The sequence below is a fragment of the Macaca mulatta genome, chromosome 7, assembly GCF_049350105.2.
Source record: "Macaca mulatta isolate MMU2019108-1 chromosome 7, T2T-MMU8v2.0, whole genome shotgun sequence".
NCBI classification, from domain to species: Eukaryota; Metazoa; Chordata; class Mammalia; order Primates; family Cercopithecidae; genus Macaca; species Macaca mulatta.
In genome coordinates, this window is record NC_133412.1 from 173,454,531 (window position 1) to 173,476,835 (window position 22,305).

A 22,305-nucleotide genomic window follows, 5' to 3' on the forward strand; every position below is an offset into this window, starting at 1 on the left:
ATCTCACTGTAAAATGAGGGGACCCTCTGGAAAGAGGGAAAGGAGCCAGCCAGAAAGATGGCAGAGCAGGGAGGAGGCCTTAGAAGGACTTGGGACTCTGCCCAGCTCACACCAGGTGGCTGTCGTTTGTTGGCCAGAAATTCCATCAAGCATCACTGAGCAAGTGCTGGATCCTTTGTCTCTGGCACTCCTAGCATCTCAGGTTCTATCTTTTCAGGAGCCCCAGGGGATGCCTTTCCCATAGAGACTAACTGGAAACTGAGCCCATCCCTTCCATCCCAGAGGAGCTGGGGGCTGGTGTCCCAGAGCCTCATAAATGTTCAGGGGTGGGCAAGAGGAAGGCCTTCGTCAGGAGGAGGGGTCAGTAGTGCCTCACCTCGTCTGCCTGCCTTTGGCTGTATAAATTAATGCATTACCTCAGACAGGAGCCACACCGCTCCCTGCCTACCCCGCACCTGCCACAGCTCGTGGGGGATGGATCGCAGAGCAGGGATTCTCTGTAGGGACTCTTAGACATTTATTTGTTTAGAGGTAGTGCATGATTTGGAAATCCAAAAAAAGGAATATAAGTCCACAATCCCGAGATACCACTGTTAACATTTTAGTATATTTCCTCCTTTGTCCTTTAGAGTTGTAGAAATTTGGAGCTGATGATCCTTGGTTCCACCCTTCTCACTTTATAGAAAACGGAAGCCCAGAGAGGAGAGGGACTCCCACACACCTAACTTACTGGCAGAACTCCAGCAGAGTTCACTCTGAAGGGGATTAGTACAAACCAGAACTGTCCGGAAGAGCACAGCCAAGGCGGGAAGGGACTGGAAGACAGAAGACAGGACGGGGACCAAGAGAGGCCTGGAGGGGAGCGCACCAGGGCCGCCAGGCCGGCACAGAGAGACAGCCTTTGTGGTCCTGACAGACCACTGGGGGCAGTCCTGGCAAGACAGATTTCACCCTTTGGGAAGAAGACTTTGCCAGTGAGAACCACCCACCCCGGCTAGGGCCTCGCACTCGAGGTCAGACCGGGTGGCTCCCAAGGCTCGCTGTACAGCCCTGAGAACCTGTCCAGCTCCTGGGATACCTCTCCTGGTGCCATGTGGATGGGCATTGAGGCAGCAAGGCCATTGGGTGCTGAGAGGCTGCAGTGTGCCACACTCCTGCCCAAGAAGGGGCTCCACCAGGGGGCTCTGAGCTGCAGCTTCTCACCTCGCGCCACGGCTGGACTCCCCTTCTTGCTCTCCCTGCCTCTGTGCCCCGCTTGACCCTTCTTCCTCCATGTGTCCTATCCCCCTGCAGTCTTGGTGACTCTGTGGAGGGCTTTAGAGTCCTCTGTTTTAGGGTTGAAGCCTGGCTTAACTGATGACTGTTCAGAGGCCACAAAGATGCTACTTCAGTTCTCCAACTCTCCAGCTTTCTTATGGGTAAAGTGGAGCTCACAGCAGGATTCCTAGGACGAGGGAGGCTAAACAAGATGGCATCTGAGTCTCTGGCACAGGATCTAGTACATAGTGTAATAGACACTCAATAAACTTGAGTTCTTTCCTTACCCCAACTCATTGTATTTTCTAAGTGGCACTGCCATTGGTAGCCTGTGGTATCTCACTCACTGATAGCTCGTGAGACCCAGTCCTCGGCTCAGCCACTGTTTCCCGCTCTGGGAGCTTATGAACCATTAGACTTCTGCTATTTTCTCTAAGACTGTGTCACTCACTCTAGTCTCGCCCAGTGGCTGAAGATGCTCAGACAGTGTGCCCAGGGCCAGTCATCCACGTACTTAACAAGTATGTATTGCATTGACTATAGGTCAAAAACTATGGTAAGTACTGGGAATACAGAGGTGAGCAAAGCAGTTATGTCTGTGGAGTTAAAGTCAGGCTGTTCTGTTGGCCATGCTCTTCCTCCTGCCCTTCCTGCTGTGTGCAAGCATGTGTCATGGATCCTGGTGAACTCAGGGACTCACATTCAGAGTCCCTCGAGCAGGTGCTCTCCTACACTTGGGCCACGCCTGACCTGGTTCTGTCCTGTGACCCGCCTGAGTCTCAGCACCTCAGTCAGGCTATGAGGAAGTGGGAGGGGAGGAGTGTCACCTGCATCTGGCTCATTCTCTGTGAATCCCATAATGTGCGCCCAGATTTTTTTTTTTTTTTTGAGATGGAGTCTTGCTCTGTCACCCAGTGCAGTGGCGCGATATCGGCTCACTGCAAGCTCTGCCTCCTGGGTTCACACCAGGAGGTTCACATTCTCCTGCCTCAACCTCCCAAGTAACTGGGACTACAGGTGCCTGCCACCACACCCGGCTAATTTTTTTTATTTTTAGTAGAGACGGGGTTTCACCATGTTAGCCAGGATGGTCTCGATCTCCTGACCTCATGATCTGCCCTCCTCGGCCTCCCAAAGTGCTGGGATTATAGGCGTGAGCCACCGTACCCGGCTGTGCCCAGATTTTTCCTCTCTTCTGTGCCCTCCCTACCCCTTTCCACTACACCAGGACAGCTTTCTTGAAGATGGCAGTACCTTTCTTTGGAATCTTTTGTCAAATCCTTATGTCAGCGACAGATGCTATAAAAGCCTTTTGAAAAGGTACAATACAAAGACCAGGTATAAGCTCATCTCCTCCTCGGAGTAGCCTGTGAAGGGCACATGGCAATTCTTCATGTCCCTGCTTGCAGAATAGCAACAAAGGGGAGTGACCTGCCAAACGCCTGCAGTGTGTCCCAGGTAGAGATGCCACCAGACGGGAGCCGGCCTCTTCCAGTGCTCACTCTCCCCAGTGAGAAGGGACTCAGACCTCCTGGCCCCACTCCCCGTCAGTCATATAGACTGCCCTGGGTCTATCAGCTCCTGTCCCTTGTGACTGGCCCCCTCACCCCATCTCACCTCAGGAGGGCGCATGACTGAGTCTGGCCCAGCCTTCCCTCCCCTCTTGTGTGTTTCTCCCCACCTCATGGCTCCTAAGAGTGAAAGGGTTCCTCTGAGTCACTGCTGTGTTTGGGAGGAGTGGGTGTTTGATGGAAATTAGACTTGAAGCTGGAAAGTGGGCCTCCAGGACAGCAGGAAGTCACCTCCTTCCTGAGAGTCATCATAGTCCAGCGGGCCCTGGAGCAGGCCAGCCTGGACTTGAGCCTTGGCTGGGTCTCAGCCTCTGTCCTCCTGCAGCTCTTTGTGTTCAGAGAAGAGGTCAGCCAGGGAACCTATGGCCTGGCCTGCTACCAGGTGTGAGCCCTGCCACCAAGGGCTGGACCCACATGACACCAGGAATGCCCAGCCACCCTGCTCTTGTTTGATGTTGGACCTAAAATTTCCCTTTCTGATTTTCATTTGTCTGTAGCGTGATGGGTCCTTTTATTTTTCCTTTTTTAATTTTTGAATTTCTCTCATGCTTGTTTCCTATCTCATCCTCTTTATTTTGACTCGACAAAATTTATCTGAGATGAGTGAGAAGAGGATGAGAGTTTTCTTAGTTGGAGTCCCAAGTCAATGGGCCAGGCCCCTGCCTCGGCAAGATCAGCTCCTAGACTCTACAAGCTTGGGATACTGGGGCCAGCGTCACAAACCCTGTGGCTCTGGGCAAGTCCCCTCACCCCTGAGAACCACCACCACTCGTCCTGTGTACTTCAGGGGGCCATGGTGGGACCAGCTGGGCAGTGAGTGCATGCAGCCCGTAGAGAAGAAGGTGCTCCGCCGAGGGGACCTCACCAGCAAGGCCGCGGGGGCAGAGGGCCACTTAAGCCAGCACACAGGCAGCTTCCTATCCGACTCAGCAGAAAGATCAACAGTGTACTTTCAACAGTAATGCAAACAAATATTTCCAGCACTTTATGGCTTACCATATACTTTTTACTCCTAGAGTTTGTTTATTCCTCACAGCAGCTTGGTGAGGTACCACTATTAGCATTAGTGCATTAGGACTCCCATTTCATAGATGAGGGCACAGTAGCCTGCCTAGGGGTGCATGGCTAGGCAGGTATGAGGCAGAACGCAGGCCAGGTCCTCTCGTGCCCACTGCCTGCCCAGGTTAGTACCTCATGGGAACGAGACAATTAAGATGTGATCCACAGACCGTCATTGCTGTACATTTACTGTACAGAGGAGCGCACCTCATGACCACAGAGGTGACTCCACGCTCTGCCACTGTGTGCAGAGCCACAGGGCCTCTAGCAGAAAGGTGTCTGAAACTCACAGCCCTGCGACAAAGGCTGGGTCAGCAGCCCCATGGCTTTAATTTGTCCTTAATGCCTCTGGTCAACCGAGGGTACCTGGTGCTGGCAGGGCATCATTACACTGCTGCCTCTTCTCTGGACAAGCATGAACTTGGGGGACCCCTTCTAAGCCCTGTATCTCTGTGGCTTACCTCCTAGGTTTTTGTTTTCACTCAGGTCAGTTCAGCATGACTCCTTCACCTGAACCTTTCCCCCAGGGTAAGTGAGCTTGAGCCCCCTCTCCCTTTCCCGACTCAGTTCAGTAGAATATACGGAGTGTCTGATGCGAGCCAGGCTGTGAGAGTGGAGTGCGGAGTGAGACGTGCTCTCTGCCCGCGAGAAGCCCGGGGTCTAGTACAGAAGAGAAGGCAGCTCCCAAATTACTAGAATATGGGTGAGAAAGCTGTGAGTTTTTAAGAGAGGCGCATGGGCACCGGTTGGTGAGAAGGAGCATGAGGACCTGCGGAGGGCTTCATGGAAGAGGTGACCACCAAGCTGGGCCTGGAAGCCTTGCTTGGTGGAGACGGCAGAAAAAGGTGACCCACATGGGTTGAGTAGCGCACAAAACAGAGACGGGAAGCATAGTGCGGCCAGGCCCAGTGTGCAGGTGCAGGAGGTCAGCTATGGAGGGCTGTCGGGGAGGCGCAGCCACAAGGTGGGCTGGAGCCTAGCCTGAAAGCCTTGAATCTTATTCAGTGGAGCCTGGGCCCAACCTAGTGCAGGTCATGTCTGTGTTTTCCAGACGTCATTTAGGCCGCACTGTCAGAATGAGAGTGGAGGTGAGGGTCCAAGAGAGAGAGACACCAAGGCTGCCAGGTGGCGGCAGAGAAGCGGGGCATTCTGTGGGGCAGCCAACACAGCACCAATGAGACTCCATTACCTAACAAGCTGTGGGAGGCAGAGAGGGAAGAACTGGGACCCCCACCATCTCCATCACCCTGGCTCCTGTGGGATCCAAGCTCAGCTCGGGCGGCAAGAAGTGGCTCTAAGGTACTCATCTGCAGCATGGGACAGGTGCCACATCCTCCGCCTTGGCTTCTGTGTGCATCACCCAGGGAAGTCATGTGTAGTGCCTCACCACTAGACACGAGGGAGTCTGGTTACCAGCAGCCAGGAGCCTTCCTTAGCTACTCCTCCCACTGAAGAATCACTTGCCGAGGGGCTGCTGATGGAGCTTCCCAAGGGCCACCAGCAGTCTGCAGCAATGACCTTCGTCCCTGTCCCTCCCGCTGACGGCCACGGGGAAGCTGTGCTGGGGGCGGAGGAGGCCAGGAGTAAGGAGGCGATGGGAACCTCAGGTCTGTCACAGTTACCCTGGGTGACATTGGACAGACCCCTGTGCCTTAGCTCTTACCCCTAAAACAAAGGGACTGTACTTCATGATGTTCAGGGCCATGATGGCTCAAAACAATTGAACATTTTCTTAGTTTAAGAAGAATGGCAAGCTTTATGCAATCAATGCAATCAAGTGTTATCCTTTCCTGCTCCGTCGTGTCTAAAACTCCAGCCAATTTTTAATTAGGTCTTAGATGCAGGGGCCAGAGCCCCCTCGAAGGGCCAGGGCTCCTGTTGGACTTCCCCACCCTCTGGAGAAACAGGTTGGGAGGGTGCTGGGAGGACACCAGCCCAGCAGGCAAAATGGGGAATCCAAAGCACAAAACCACACAAGCCTCTCTGCGGGCAGCTGGCGGCCATCTTGGGTCCTGACAAAGGTGGAAGACAGTTACGGTGACCTGGGCAAGGCCAGCCCACAGACACAGAAGGATCTTGCGGCAGCTGGTGGAGCCCAAGCGTGGAAAGGCCTCCATCCTAGGGCAGGGCCAACCCTCAGACCAAATGCTAGACAGGGTCGCTGGGACAGGGACTCAGCCCCCAGAAGGATGAAATCCAGATCCAGGAGTGAACTCAGCCCTTGAGACCCAGTCTTAGAACAAGGTGGATGTCCAGTTGTCCAAGCCAGAGCCCAAGGCCTGTGCCAAACTCACAGCAGAGCAGCTCAGGCACAAGCCGGACATGGAGCGGAAATGCCAGGAATTCCTCCCGCCTCAGCCAGGATGAGTGGCAGTCGGCGGGTGGCGGGGACACATGTCCACAGCACCTTGCACACCGTCCGAGGACAGCTTGCAGCTCTTTTGGCAGCATATGAGTCTGCCACCTTCATCCTTCGTTCTTCAAGCTGGTCTCAATCTGACACCACTGTCTGATTGAGTTTAAGAAAGAAAGTGGCATTTGCACGTGGTTTGCATCTGCCACTTGCTGTATATAAGACCTTGGGCAAGCCATTTAGCCTTTCTGAGCCTGGCTTCCCAGCTGTTACAAGTCCTTATGGGAGCCTTCTTATAGGGTTGTGAGAATTAGAGTTAGATTTAACGTTAAATTAAGAAAAGTGCCTGGACATTGCTCTCGTAATATTCACATATTCATTCCTTCTGTTTCTTGAGAACAAGGAGGGAAGAACCACTAAGACCTTGGTCCTCTATGAAGTAGGAGGGAACAGGGGTGTGTGGGGACATCCTGGGGCAGAAACAAAGCCACTTCCCCATCTAGTCAGGGAAGTATGAGAGCAGCCTGCCCAGAGTACCTCCCCCAGTCACTGTGACTCTGCAGTCCCCTAGTGACACCTGAGCTGGCAGAGAAGGAACAGTCAGCTTTTTCTTAGGTGGGGGCGGAAGCTTAGCTGTGGCACAGCCCAGGAAGCCCTGCACAGACGCCAGCTCCAGCCTCCTCTGAACAGGAGTTCTGCACAGCAGGAGGTCCCTCCTTCAGGGTCCAGGGCAGGGGTGTGGCCAGAAAGTTCCGCACCAGTCCAGAACAAGGGGAGCAAGGGCAGGGCCTGGCTGCTTCCCACCTGCAGCTCCAGACACCCTTTTCAGACAGCAGGGGTCACCCCAGGGCTAGAAGCATGGGCCTCAGCTCAGACACACCCAGGTTTTAACTCTAACCGCGACATCCGCCAGCTGTCAGTGTCTGTCCTTTGCTCAGAAAGTGGAATCAGCCGGGCACAGTGGTTCACGCCTGTAATCCCAGCACTTTGGGAGGCCAAGGCAGGTGGATCACAAGGTCAGGAGATCGAGACCATCCTAGCTAACACAGTGAAACCCCGTCTCTACTAAAAATACAAAAAAAAAAAAAATTACCTGGGCGTGGTGGCGGGCACCTGTAGTCCCAGATTCTTGGGAGGCTGAGGCAGGAGAATGGTGTGAACCCAGGAGGCGGAGCTTGCAGTGAGCCGAGATAGCGCCACTGCAGTCCAGTCTGGGCGTCAGAGCGAGACTCCGTCTCAAAAAAAAAAAAAAAAAGTGGAATCAAGTGGATTTGTTAGGTTTGGCAATCCCCAGTTCCCTGGTGATTTTAATTAGAACATCCTGGTGGGATGTAAAGAGGCCAGATTCAGTGTTAAAGGGTTGAGGGGATGGTGGCCAGCAAGAAGGCTGAAGCAGCAAGAAGATAGTTTGAGAGAGAAGGCAAGCAGGGTCAGTAACTGAAAGGGGTAATTTTTAACCATGTGAAAGTTTGGGTCTCATTTATTGGTTCAGAATGAAGAGCCATGAGTGAGAGAGAGGGTGATTGAGAGAGTGAGGTGGGGTGAGTGGTGCGCAGGTGTGAGTGAGGCCAACATTTAAAAAGATTCTTAAAGCTGTCTCTTCTGCAGCCAGGAGGTGGGCACAAATAGAGAGCACTCCAGGTGGGTTTGCTGGGGCCTTTCTTCCTCTAACCACTCTGTTTCTGTGCTTCTCTGCCCACAGGCCCCTCCAGCCAGCGTCAGGTGCAGAATGGCCCCTCTCCTGATGAGATGGACATCCAGAGAAGGTAACCCAGCACCCACAGGGGCCAGGCTGGGTGGCCAGGGGTGCCTTCAATGGGTGAGGATGTACCGGCAGCCAGGGCCAGGACTCCTAGAGGCATACGCTGCAGGAGGGTGCAGGGTGCAGGCCAGACCAGGAAGAAAGAGGGGGCCAGTGCACAGCTGCTAGTCCCGGACACCAAGACCAGGAATGACCGTGGGAGTCTGGCATTCTATAGAGAGTGCTACTGACCTCCAGCGGGATGGCTCTCAGGGTGACCCAGCAGAGCCCAAGTGCTCTCCATTGTCGCCTCACTTCCTCTTCCCCAACGTAGCTGGAGACAGTCCAGGCATGAGGGATTCAGCCTGGGGGGCAGTCGCTCCCATGGGATGGGGCTAGGGACCATAGGAATGAACCCTCTCACCCCGTGACACTCTCACCCCATGGAGCTTCTAAAGTGTTAGCATGAGGGGAAGAGGAAGGGCCAAGGCTGTTGTCCTGAAATTACAGTCATGGTGGGTCCCCATGGAGCAGCCTCCCAAGGTCACATTGAACCTAGGTCTGCCCTCTCAGCGATGGGTCCTCTGCCTCTTCTGTGTCAAGGGCGGTAGGGCCCGGCCCAGGCCTTCCTCACTCAGCTTTGTCAGACAGGGAGTCAAGCTGCAACTCTCTGTGGCTGCGCTCGAGTCCAGTCCTGGACCAGGAGTCAGGAAAGCCGGCGTCTGCCCCCACCTCCCCCTCTCACCAAATGGCATGGGGCTTATCCCAAGACCTCCTCTCCTCTGGCCTTTTCCTGAGACTGAGAAATGAATGCCTTGCAGCCTTGGGCAAGTTCCTCTCCAAGCCTCAGTTTCCCGATTTGAAGATGGTGTTGGCTTTGCTCTGCCTGTCTCATCCACTCACCCTCAGGGCTTTTCTTACTGTTGTCCCCATGAGCCAGCTGAAGCCCAGAGAATGGAAGTGACTTGCCCAGAGTAACCAGGGAGTCAGGCAGAACCCAGACTGGCTGTCAGGTCTCACTCCAGCTGCAGCTCCCTGGCAGGACCCAAGGCCAGCCCTACCCACAAAAAGGCGTGAAGGAATGAGCCACCAGATGCCAGGTGTAAGCGTACAGGAGTGGATGGCCGCTAAATGGGTCCTTCATTTCTCTCGAAACTGCTTCAACACCCACAGTGCTGAATTCTGTACCCCAGGGCCCAAACCAAGCTGTGTGGGGTCACTGGCCGGCTGGGAATGGGAGCACCGCCTGGCGGTCGGGGTGTGAACAGCAGGGGACAGCAGCCGGGTGTGGTGGCTCAAGCCTGTAATCCCAGCACTTTGGGAGGCCGAGATGGGTGGATCACAAGGTCAGGAGATCGAGACCATCCTGGCTAACACGGTGAAACCCTGTCTCTACTAAAAATACAAAAAATTAGCCGGGCATGGTGGCGGGTGCCTGTAGTCCCAGCTACTCGGGAGGCTGAGGCAGGAGAATGGCGTGAACCTGGGTGGCAGAGCTTGCAGTGAGCTGAGATCAGGCCACTGCACTCCAGCCTGGGCGACAGAGCAAGACTCCGTTTCAAAAAACAAAACAAAACAAAACAAAAAAACAGCAGGGGACATACCCACAAACACATATACTTGCCCCAAGGCAGGACCAGAGACAGACACACACACACACACACACACACACCTGCCCCAAGACGAGACCACACACAAGCACACACCTGCCCCAAGGCAGGACAACACACACATACCTGCTCAAGGTGGGACCACACACACACACACACACACACACACACACCTGCCCCAAGACGGAATCACACACAAAGACACACCCACACACACCTGCCTCAAGGCAGGAACACACACACGGCAGGGGAGACTCTCGCTTGTCCCACGCCACTTTATTGGAGGCGGACAGGGGCAAGACTTAGTGAGGCAGAGACTCCAAGCATCCAAACAGTATCATAGGTTCAGACGGAATGAATATTTTTCACACATCGTCATTTTACCATGGTTTTCTAGGTGTGTGGCTCCTGCTGGGGAGGTTTCAGCAGTTTGAGACACTAATATAGATGCTGCTGGGAGCTTTTCAGACCTTAATGCTAAAAGGGGCTTTTCTTTTTTTTTTTTTTTTTTTTTTTGAGATGGAGTCTTGCTCTGTCACCTAGGCTGGAGTGCAGTGGCGTGATCTTGGCTCACTGCAACCTCTGCCTCCTGGGTTCAAGAGATTCTCCTGCCTCAGCCCCCTGAGTATCTGGGATTACAGGCGCCCGCCACCACACCCAGCTCATTTTTGTATTTTTAGTAGAGACGGGGATTCACCATGTTGGTCAGGCTGGTCTCAAACTCCTGACCTCCTGATCCGCCCGCCTCACCCTCCCAAAGTGCTGTGATTATAGGTGTGAGCCACTGCACCCGGGCATTCCATAATGTTTTAGTTAAGGCATATACCCTACAAGAACCCCATGAAATAGATGTTTCTGGCACTCCCACCAAGCCCAGAGCTGCCTTCAGAGCAGTCCTTAACCCTGTGTTTCCATAGCAGGTGTTCAGTTTGCACCACACCGGCTGAGCTCTTGATGCTGTCTGTGGCCTGCATGATTTCTTAAGGTGCTCTCACTCCAGAAGTCGGTCCCTGGATTCTGTGGATGTATCTGGGGCTCAGTGTCCTCATTCATCTTGCCTTTAAGAGCACCCTGAGGCCACTCTGCCATAAGGAACTGGGATGTGAGTTCCCACTGTGGTGCACGTAGCAGTGTGCCACAGCATACCAAACGGCCCCCTAGACGAAGGCGGGCTGTGGCCGGTCTGTGGTAAAGAAAATGAGAAGTGTAGCCTTTGTGTCCATTTCTGCTGGCAACTAACACACCTGAGAACTGTGCCAGGAAGCTTGGCCAGGTCCTAAGAACAGGCGTTCCTGAGACTGGGTCTTTTGAGGCCACAGGCCCCCAAAAGCCAGATGTGCCCATCTAGCCCAGGGAAGAGCTTGGTCACTCTGGGGAGTGGAATCACGTTGGCCTTCCATGAGGAGCTCTGTGTTCAGTGTGCCTGAGACTCAGGAGAGAGCCGGTGCTCCCATTTCGGGAGCTGGACCCAGCCACATCCCCCTCCTGTTCAGTAGAGGCAGCTGTGGCACACCATGGTGCTTGTGGAGCACTGGCGAAACGTGACTCTGAAGCCGGGGCCTGTGGGCGCAGCGCAGGCACCAAGTGTGCTCTCCAGTGTGGAGAAGTCAGACTGCCCCGCTGTGGTTGCTTTTCAGACAAGTGATGGAGCAGCACCAGCAGCAGCGTCAGGAATCTCTAGAAAGAAGAACCTCGGCCACAGGTGAGAGCCCTCCTCCCCTAGGGCTGACTCCCATGCTGGTGCCGGGTGGTAGCCCCTCCACGTAGATGAGGCCCAGGGACACATGGGGCGCTGTGTGAGTAGCTATGGGGAGCCTAGGTCTCAAAGTGCGACTGCCACTTCAGATGGTGAGGGTAGCAAAGAGAGCAGAGCAGAGGCTTGGGGAGTCTGCTCAGCTGGGTCTGGCCACTGCCCACCAACCTCCTCCGGAGTGGACATTCAGCCAGCACTTCCCGTGTCTCAGGCACCGTGCTAAGGGCTGGGGACATGACTACGACTGCAGATGCAGTTCCTGCCCTCAGGGAGCCCACTGTCCAGTCAAGGAGACAGCAAACCCACCCTTGCCGTGTCACGTAGCGCACACTGTGGCAAGTGACGAGCAGGTGCTGAAGGCCCACCCTGGGTCAGGGAAGACTTCCCACAGGAGGTGCTGCCACGCGTCCGTCTGGGACGTTTGGTGGAGCTTAGCACATTAAAGGAGAAGGACAAGGGTTTTCCAGAAATTGTCGTGTTCACTGATAGGCAAAGGACTAGATAATTTACCAAGTGCTTTCATGTTCTTTGTCTTGTTTCATTTTCTCAAACACCTTATGAAGTGAGCAGGTGACTATTATCCTGTTTACTGATGAGAAACTCGAGCCCTTACTGGTTACAGGAGCGCCCTGCTCATGAGATGCTGACTGACCCCATCACCCCCACCTAACTGCTGCAGGTTTCCTGCCCCCCCACCAGCCACTCTGCATTTCTGATGCAGGTCTGACACTGTCATCATGTCGTGCCTTCCCCATCACTCTTGGAACAGCCTGTGCCCGCCCTCTCTCCCTCTAGTGCCTCAAGCACTTTCCATCCTTTTCCTCCTTCCTCACATTTTGCCTCCGCCTCTTCACCTAACTGAACCCCTGCTCTCCAGTCATGTCCCAGCTGCACAGTTACTTCTGTGAGGAAGTCCTCCGTGAACTTCTGGCCAGGCTGGAGCGCCTCTTTGTATACCAACATGGCGCCATGTGCCTGCCCTTGGTAACACTTGTCAGCTCGCCACAGTCCTCCATCTGCATTTACCCGTGCAATTTGTTGACTGTTCCTCACAAGCTGTGAGCACCCTGAGCAGAGAGCTTGTGGCTGGTTTTCCCCGGCACCATACCCAGCACCTAGCACATTGCCTGGCACAAAACAGGCTCAGGCAGCACTGGCGGAGGGGGCTGGATGGATGATGCTGGAGCCCAGCACTCAGCATTGCGCCCTGACCCACGCCCCCAGTTGGCCCTGGGACCCACAGTACCTGCCACGGCCTCCAAAGACCAAGTGTCAGTCACAGTTGGCTCTTGGTGACTAGCTTCTGCCTAGGGGATGCTAGGTGCTTAGAAGGAGCAGAGAAGAGAAGAGGCACAAACTGTAACCAGCCAGCTTCCTCTCCCCCTGGAAAAACATGATTGGAGCAAGAGGAAATTGCCTGGGCTCAAGGAATGTTAAGCAAATAGAGGACACCGTGGGTCCAGCCAGGCCCCGGAGTACTGAGGACACCAGAATAGGGAATAATTGTGCCAGAGCCAAGTTCATCCCATGGGGGCTTCCTGGATGAAGCAGGCCTGGAGCTGTTCCTCATCCCTCTGAGGAGCAGCCTGCCCTCTGTCCTTCCTCTGGGAAACCTGAGCTGAGAGCAGCAGGCTTAGCCCCCAGCTGGGTGCTGGAGCTGGCTGAGCCTCACTGTTGCGTTTCAGGGCCCATCCTCCCACCAGGGCATCCCTCATCTGCAGCCAGCGCCCCCATCTCATGTAGTGGGCCTCCACCGCCACCCCCACCCCCAGTCCCACCTCCACCCACAGGGGCTACCCCACCTCCCCCACCCCCACTGCCAGCTGGAGGAGCCCAGGGGTCCAGCCACGACGAGAGCTCCATGTCAGGACTGGCCGCTGCCATAGCTGGGGCCAAGCTGAGAAGAGTCCAACGGGTAAGACCTCCTGTGCGCGGGGCGGGAATGGGACCGAGGGACGCTTATGCCGTCTGCAAAGTGATTGTATTCCTTCCCCCGTCTGTGAGACGCTGAGCAAACTGCCTCCCTGCCCAAAGCTAGCTGGCCCTTGGCCCCTTTTTCTCAAATAAGAAATCGCATGGGACAGCAATTTGAAATTTTGAGGTGCTTTAGTTAGCCATTGAGCCTCACATTGACCTTCATACGTGGGGCCAGAAATACGTCCCGCTTTAGAGATGAGGAAGTGGAAGCACAAAAGCTGAAGAATTTGCGCAAGTCACACCGTTTATAAATAGCAGATTTTGGACTCAAGCCTGGGTCTCCTGAATCTAAGTCCATTGCCCTTTCCACTGTACGAAGCTGTATCCTGGCAACTAGGTCCACCTGGCTGTTTCTTCCCTAACCCTTGCTCATATGTTCTGGAACTGTGCTTGTAAGAATAGCTCTGATACAGACCTTTGGCTTACATTGCATTTCCTTCCCACAGAACAGTCTCTTCTCCCCTCCCTCCCTCCCGCCATGTGTCATGGCTGGTCTTGGCAAAGACACTGACAATGAGCCTGCAGGCTGGGGCGTGTCTGCGACCTGTGTGACCTGGGCTGGTCCTTGTCCCTCCGTTGATTCTGGTTTTCTCCCCTGTGGGGTTGGGGAATAATGGACTAGATGGCCCCTGAGGCCCCTTGCAGTGCTGCTGCCATAGGATTCACACGCACATAGTCGCCTGCATCCCCTCACGTAGTTGCTGCTCCCTGTTCTGCCATCAGCAGCAGAATCTAAAACGTGGCCTCCTTTTTCCTCAGCCAGAAGATGCATCTGGAGGCTCCAGTCCCAGTGGGACCTCGAAGTCCGATGCCAACCGGGCAAGCAGTGGGGGTGGCGGAGGAGGCCTCATGGAGGAAATGAACAAACTGCTGGCCAAGAGGTAGGTCTCTACACCTCCCGAGACTTGTTGTGCCTAGTGGGAAGCTCCTGGCCCCCAGTGCTGCACACAGAATCCTTGCTTGACCCCAGAATCTTTGTTCCCTGGGTTTAGCCAAGCAGGGGAAACTGTTACTTAAGTTTACCCTTCCCAAGGGCTTAGTGTGAAGCAGCAAGCCCACAGGAGTCCTCTAAACTCCAAATCCTTCATTTTAGCTCAGCAAGTATTTCCTGAAGCATCTATCATGTACTAGCCCTGTCCTGAGCAGAGACAAGTTTGGAGACAATTTCAAAGATAAACGCAGGAAAAAGAACAGTCCTTGCTCTTAAGATCCTAACAGAAATAAGATGTGGCTGCAGTGGATGAGTTTGCAGAGGACACTCTGGTGAATGTGTGGTAAAGGCGCCCCATCCTCCAGGGTTCATTATGGAGGACTCAGGAGGGGTTACGAAGGGTGGGAGCCCAGAGGCCATTGCCCTGAGTGACGGAGAGAGAGCAGTTCCATCTACATCCCGGCCGGACTCTAGGGCCTGAGACCTGGCCATGTGTGGCTGCAGCCTGCCATTGTGGCTCTCTGCTGTTCCCCAGATGAAACCCGAGCAGGTGGGGAGATCATCCAGGTGTTTCTCAAAAGGGATGCAAAGCTTGGATTTTATTTTAAAATATGACTTGGCATCAGGAATGTGCTCACCTTGGACTACCAATATCGTGGCTCACCTAGGCACCAGAGGGCACAGGAGCAGGCCTCTCCTGCCAGAATAGAGGAAGCTGCAGCAGGGACCCTGTTCCCTTGGTAACCCAACCTCCACCCCCTGCCACTTTGTCACCTTCTCCTGGCCCTCCCAGCTGCCTTCCAATTGGCTGACCCAAGTGAGAACTCTGTGTGTGCCCAGGGTCTTCACACTGCAGTCCTAGTTCCTCTCATTACCTTCACGTGGCTCCATGAGGATGACGCGAGATGACAGAGGCCCACAGATGCAGGCAGCTGGTGTGGCACTTCATGGCGGGGACACAGCCTGGGTTTCCTGCCAAGGGCCTCTTTGCGTGCATCACAGATGGCAGGGAGGGGAGGCTCCGCATGTGTCAGGGAACAGCAAGGTGGATCCACAGCACGGGCCTCAGCGTGTGTAAATCGCCAAGACAGGAGGCAGGCTTCTGAGCAGTTTCCTGTGAGTGAGTCCAGGTGTGCGGGGCTGACAGCGGTCACACAGAGGTGAAGGGTTCCGCAGGGGAGAGGCCGGGAGGGCTCGCGGAAGGATGAGAATGTCCTGTGCTGTAAGAGGGACAGTGGGCAGAGTTAAGGTAAAGCTGGGAAGGCCGACGCCCCCTGTGCCTGGAGAGCTAGGTGTGCAGGAAATGGACCAAAGGTCCGGCTGGAAGAGGGAGCCTCCTGGTGCAGGGCATCGGGTTCCACCTCAGAGCACTCAGAGGGGAGGATGGGCCACAGAGAAATAGAAATCGTTTTGGAAAAGAAAATATGAATGCTCTCCCTGAGTCCCAGACCACGCTGAGGGAAGCACCCTTCTGTCTGAGAACAGGAAAAGGCCAGTATTGCCAGGAGCCAGTGAGATGCCAGATGCTGGTGGGAGAGCCAAGGCCCTCCCGAGAACACACATGCTTTGCATAGCTCAGCAGGGATCAATCAGGTTGCTCTTTGAAATCCACCTTAGTGATGGCTCCTGGGTGGAGCTGACCATGACAATGCCCTTGCCAGGTTTCTTTTCATGTCGGTTGTCTCCTGCCTCTGAGGGCATGCAGTTGAGTCTCTCTGCCAGTAGTGGAGGACAGGAGGGAAATAAACGTGGACGGAAAGCCCCTGTTTAGCAGCACTTTCACAGACACTCCTCCTGCCGACACCCCCTGCGAGCGGGTGGCTTGGTCAGCGTTCTGTTTCTAGGAGATGGGACGCTGGCTGCTGGGGGCAGCTGGTGAGGTGAAAATGATCGTGGCTAGGCCAGTTAGGAGACTCTGACAGTCCAGGAAGAGATGATGGGGGCATGCAGGAAGGTGTCAAAAGTAAAGACAAAAAAGACAGGCGGGTACCCAGATTTAGAGGTAGAACTGACCAGGGTGACTGTTATAAAAAGCTGGTGTCAGGGGTGGTTCCCTGGTTTCTGAGCTGAGGGACGAGGTGGGCAGACGTGTCCTGAGATGAGAGCTAAAGAAGGGGAGCCAGTTGGGCCCATCACAGACAGGCCCCAGACAGGCCACGGCCCCTCGCCACACCTCAGACCAGTTCCATGCTTGATGGGCAGCTCATCTCAAGTTGAAGAGCCACAGAAGCCTATCTCTGGGGAACACTGAGGGTCTGCCTGTGTAGACCTGGGAGGTCAGCAGATACCACTGAGGCCAAAAAATGTGGGTGAGGTTTTAGAGTACATGAAACGGGGATTCATACTGGGGAGGTGCGCGAACCGACTCAAGGGCGTCACGTGGACCTTTGCCAGGGCTCCTCTTCTGAGCATTTCCAGGCTCTGAGTGGCATTCTAGATTGGGGAGGGCATGGCTGGGTTAACTGAGTTCCGAGACACGAGGGCCTTAGGGTGAAAGTGTCCAATGTCCTGACCTGTGTGACAGACTGTGCCTCTCTGTCCCATGTGGCCAGGTCTTCGGTGTCCTGGGAACAGAGCACGCCCGCCTCCCCTCCACCCCTCGGACACTACAGCTGCCACCAGTAGAGCTAAACAGACACAGAGGCATCTCGCCCTCTCTATCTAAACCAGTTTCATGTCCCAGGCCATGAGCACACAGAGGTCCTGGACATTTGCCTGGGCCTGGCTCCTCACCAGATGGGGCCTGGACAAGCCGCCTCCTTCACACCGTCATTTTCCCCCACAGGTTTATCTGAGTGCTGGGGTGGGTCTGGCAGGGAGGAAGCAGAAGAGTTCTGGGACAGTGTGAGAACGTGAGGAGCTGATCCGTATCTTCCCCTTCTTTGTGCCTAGGAGAAAAGCAGCCTCCCAGTCAGACAAGCCAGCTGAGAAGAAGGAAGATGAAAGCCAAATGGTGAGCAAGCAGCCTGCCCCGCCCTCAGGCTTCCCACTGAGATCAGTGCGTCGGCAGGGAGGCTCTCTGATCTCAGGCGAGGCCTTTGGGACCTGCATGGGGCGGGCACTTCTTCAGGTGATTCACAGCAGGGGCGGAGGGGCTCTGCAGCGCTTGGCCCTGCACCACCCTGGCCCAGCGACAGGCCTGCCCTCACTGAGCACCACCGACCAGACACTGCTCCACCCTTGGAGCTGCAGCCCAACAGGGGAGAAACCTGGGGCCCTGGCACTGCACCGCAGGGCTACTTCTCCTGCCCAGGAGCCCCAGGGAGCACAGACCAGCCAGGGTCTCGTCGGGACTGGGACTCCAAGAGTACACTGCAGTGGGGCACGTCTGCCAGAAGCCCAGAGAGGTTTTTATTTTCAAATTATTTCTGTTCCTAAAGACCTCTCTTCCAGCAGGAGCTTCAGGTGAGCTGTGGCGAAGGAGCCCTGGACCCCTAGCTCTTGTCCTTAGCAGGCAGCCCAGAGCCAGCCTGGCTGCCGGAACTCCCAACATCTGCTTCCACTTAGGGCAGCTAATTCTCTTTTCCTCTGTGTTAAGCTTTTCCTATAAAAAGACTGCTACTGACAGGGCTAAGTTTAGCCTTAACTACAAATGCCTTAAAGGTTCCACCTCAGTGCAGAATGAGAGAGGAAATACAACTGCCAGGGACCAGAGTAGGCTTCCTGCCCTGTCCTCCCATTAGTCAGGGTCATGCTGGTGTTACCCTGAGGCTATAGCCCTCCCAGCTGATCCGCACCTCTCAGCCCCGTCCTGGGCACATAAGGGTCCCTTTGCCCCACTAGCCAGCTCCCATTCAGCCTGCACTTCTCTGCATAAACCTTACTCCTTAAAAAACAGCCTCCCGGCTGGCGCAGCACTTCACATCTATAATCCCAGCACTTTGGGAGGCTGAGGCAGATGGATCACCTGAGATCAGGAGTTTGAGACCAGCCTGGCCAACATAGTGAAACGCCATCTCTGCTAAAAATATAGAATTAGCTGGGTGTGGTGGCACATGCCTGTAATCCCAGCTACTCAGGAGACTGAAGCAGGAGAATTCCTTGAACCTGGGAGGCAGAGGTTGCAGTGAGCGGAGATCGCACCATTGCACTCCAGCCTGGGCAACAAGAGTAAGACTCCGTCTCAAAAACAAAACAACAACAACAACAAAAAACAGCCTCCTGACCCCCAGGCCTCACAAGCTCTTCACTACTTGATCCCAGCCCTGGTCTTCTCCCCAGACCCTCAGCACAGGCACGATTGCTTGTGCAGACTCACTGTCTCCTGCCAGATCTTAGGCCCTTGGAGGGCCAGGCCTGGGCTTCTCTCACGTCCACCATTTCCGTACCTTGCACATGCTGTGGAGTTTAGCCAACTGACTTGCCATTAATTTCTGAAATTGCAGGCCACAGCATAATCACAGACATCAAAATACTGTGGCCTGGTTCCAGCCACAGGCCTGGGGCTCCGAAGACATTGCTGGGCTTTCTTAATCAGGTGCCAATATGTTGCAGTCCCAGCCCCTGAAAACTGAAACTCACTCCTCGAGCTCTAAGAATGGATTTCAGGCCGGGCGCGGTGGCTCAAGCCTGTAATCCCAGCACTTTGAGAGGCCGAGGCGGGTGGATCACAAGGTCAGGAGATCGAGACCATCCTGGCTAACATGGTGAAACCCCGTCTCTACTAAAAATATAAAAAACTAGCCGGGCGTGGTGGCGGGCGCCTGTAGTCCCAGCTACTCAGAGGCTGAGGCGGGAGAATAGCGTGAACCCGGGAGGCGGAGCTTGCAGTGAGCCGAGATCGCGCCACTGCACTCCAGCCTGGGCCACACAGCAAGACTCCGTCTCAAAAAAAAAAAAAAAAAAAAAGAATGGATTTCAAAGCCCAGGGGCTTCTAGAAGAGGAACATTCTTGAAACCTTCAACCCCAAGGATGGCACTCTCCTCCTCAGACCCCTATCTTTTCTCTCTTGTTGATGGGCCCCTGGCTACAGCTGGTTCTTGTTTGCCATGGTCCCTTCTCACACTCGGGACTAGCCTCTAAAGAGAGCAGGGCCTTCAGAAGATCCACGCACCAAACAAGTACAGTGGGAGGGAGAGAGGCTGATGGCCGGCGCTCATTTTCTTGTTTATGCTTCCCGGTATTTCACCGATTCTCTGCAGTGAACATGCACTATGTTTATCATTAACAGAGAAGAAAGAAGGCTTCTCTGAAAGATGAAAAGAGCCCCAAATGTGGAGTCCGGTGACTTGGGCAGGCACTCTGCCATGGCAGAGCTGGCCGTGGGCCAATGGAGTTACTGCTCCGAGGACCAGTTCTACCACCTGAAAACCTGCACCCAGGCACGCCAGGCACGGCTGCCTCACAGACTGCGACTGCCAGAGGAGGGATGCGAGCCTCTGTGCCCAGGGCCGGGGAGTGCTGCGGCCACCTCTTTGCCAGCCTGGAGTCGAAGCATAACTTCCCTTTTAAGCAGGGAGGGTTTAAAAAAAAACATACGAGAAAAGATGATAATTTTTTAGTGACTCTGATGTCACCCTATATAGCTTGCATCGTGGCCCCCACACGTGTGTGTTGATTGACATAATCTGTTATTCAGCTGTCTTTAAAATGAGGAGGCCTAAGGACCTCATCCCAACACCTGCAGCCTGGCACCTGCTTTTGCCTCTCGACCAGAGCCCCCCAGGACTTATTCATTCACCACACAGATACGCAGGGTGTTCCTGATAGGTGCGAGGCCTCTTCTCGTGTGGGGACGTAGTGAGCAGAGGAGACGAAGCAAAGACCTCTGCCACGGTGACAGAGGTTCTTTGCTTCGGAGTGGATGACACTTCAGGTTGGGAGGCCGCCTGTCAGCAGCTTGAATGTTGTGCATCCTGCTCCGTCAAGTGGAAGGGTTACTCTTAATACTTAATCAGTGGCGCGCACTTGATACTGAAAAATCGTCCTGACGCACATGCCGTGCATGATGAGTGTTAGGTGTTCCACTGCTGGGTGAACATGTCCACTATTCGAGCATTGCCACAGACCTATTACACGGGCAGGTGTGTGTGCTGCACAGGGGGAGCAGGCCACTCCACGGGGTGCTCACGAGAAGTCAGCGAGATGACACACGGGAGGCATCCGGCCCACGGCGGGCTCAGGGCTTGGGGGTGTTGAGGGGCAGAAGGAAGTTCTGCATCACCCTGCAGAGAACCTGTAGCTCCCTGCAGCCTTCCCTTCCCCAGGTTTGTCCACTGGCTCGAGTCACTCCCCACTGAGATTTTGAGTTTTCACTTTTAAATATTTAATGTTTTGCTAATTATAAAAGTCATGTGTGTTCATTGGGGACATTTGGAAAACAGGTTTAATGAAGTGTCCAGTGATGTCCTGTCCTAGCCCCAGGTGGCCTTCCTAAACAGACTTCCTTCTTCTCCATTTTAGGAAGATCCTAGTACCTCCCCCTCTCCGGGGACCCGAGCAGCCAGCCAGCCGCCTAACTCCTCAGGTGAGAGGGCGCCCCCCGCTGACCCCACTGAGGCATGAGGTCTCAGAGTGGGAGGGGGGACCCTTCTGAGAGGACCCTCCGATCCAGCCTCTTTAGTATGCCTGAGCAGAGGGCCAGGCCGCTGGGAGGCCCAGTTCTTAAGGGTCCTCCAGAGCCTCCCCGAGGAGCCCGTGCGGGAGCACAGGAAGTGCTAGAGCAGACCCACTGAGGGGGCTCCTGAGGCTGGCCGGGGCCAGTGCTCTTAAGCAGTGTCATTGTCAGCACTTATGTCTCCCGGTGAAACACCAGCTGATGACTGACATTACAGAGATGGCAGTAGATCCTGCTCCACCCGAAACGCAGCCCCTTCCCTGGCTCAGGTTTCTCTGTCTAAGCTGTGGCAGATGGGAGGGAGGTAGGAGAGTATGATGAGGCTTCGCAGTGGGAGGAAGACCCCAGGGTTGTTCACTCCACAGCCATTTTTGCAGCACCTGCTCTGTGCCAGGCCTGTGCTCGTCAGCATAGCGAGGAGAGGCAGGGGCATCAGGCTGCCCTAGCTGGGCAGAGGAGGCTCTTGCCAGCTGTTCGTGTGTGTCTCTCGGGCATGCTCGGGTTGGGTGTCGCCTCCCTGTGAGACTGCACCCCATGTCCTCTCCTCCAAAGACTTTGCCTGGCATGTTGGTCTGCCTCCTCTGGTTGATGAACATGATCAATGCCCCGCCCTGTTTGCTGCTTCCAACAGTCCAGTGAGTGGGCTCCCTGGTTCCCATCTGTGTGGAAAGTGGTTTGCTCAAGGCCACACACCTGGGACATGTCTGTAGCCCCAGGTCTAGTGCCTGCAGGCCCAGCGCCTGTCCCAGAAGGTGGCTTTGTGGAAAACTGCCTCAGTCCCACAGTTGGTCTGCAGGGTGCCAAGGCTCAGCTCGGGGCCAGGCAACTGCCCCACTACCCCTAGAGATTTTGTCTTCTGCCTCTGCTCATCCTGCAAAGTCAACAAATCTTTTTAATGCAACAAATGCAACAAATCTTTTGGAGTAGAACAAAATATAACCCAATACCACTTACCTTAAAAAAGAAAAGACAAGCCAGCCAGCATGGGACAGAGCCAGGCGCAGCACTGGGGGCAGACTAAGGAGCCCCTCAGTAGCAGGTGCCAGGCTAAGGGGCCTGGCCGCCGCACCACATGTGGGAGCAAGGCTGTGCTGGGATGTCCGGGGAGGTCCTGCTTGCTCACCCTGTGGCTCTGGTCACTGGGTCCCTTACCAGCAGGCTCACGTTCCAGAGAGACCTGGCACAGTGAAGGCCTCAGAACCAGGTGACAGGTCAGGGTCAACCTGACCTAGGCCATGGGGGACTGAGCCAGGTTTTGGCTCGACTCACATCAGACCTTTGTGCCACGGGGCTCTGCACCCTCGGCATGGGTGAGGGCTTCCTGTTGGGATATTTAGGGGGATGTTTAGGGGATTGGGGTGGCTACTGAGTCCTCTCAGCTGTGAGGTTCTTCATCCATGAAATGAATTAACAGAGGCTGGCCGGAAGCCCTGGGAGCGGAGCAACTCGGTGGAGAAACCTGTGTCCTCGATTCTGTCCAGGTGAGCTGCCCCGGG

General features: G+C 54.9%; 1 protein-coding gene across 19 annotated transcripts in view; it reads left to right on the forward strand.

Moving 5' to 3' along the window:
- The window catches only part of EVL (Enah/Vasp-like), a 173,531-nt gene that overhangs the window by 144,679 nt on the left and 6,547 nt on the right, over positions 1–22,305 (forward strand). For 17 of the 19 annotated variants that reach the window (XR_013396533.1, XR_013396535.1, XR_013396531.1 and 14 more), the window contains 7 exons: positions 7,943–8,006; positions 11,229–11,293; positions 13,030–13,259; positions 14,081–14,202; positions 17,145–17,205; positions 20,656–20,719; positions 22,224–22,290. Coding sequence is in view for 13 of the 19 variants with exons in the window: in XM_028851824.2 (XP_028707657.1) it covers positions 7,943–8,006; positions 11,229–11,293; positions 13,030–13,259; positions 14,081–14,202; positions 17,145–17,205; positions 20,656–20,719; positions 22,224–22,290 (673 nt within the window). In the remaining 6 variants the exon portion in view is untranslated. Of the gene's footprint in view, positions 1–683; positions 4,416–7,942; positions 8,007–11,228; positions 11,294–13,029; positions 13,260–14,080; positions 14,203–17,144; positions 17,206–20,655; positions 20,720–22,223; positions 22,291–22,305 lie in introns of all 19 variants that reach the window. The other 2 variants (XM_077941707.1, XM_077941706.1) reach the window with 2 other exon arrangements.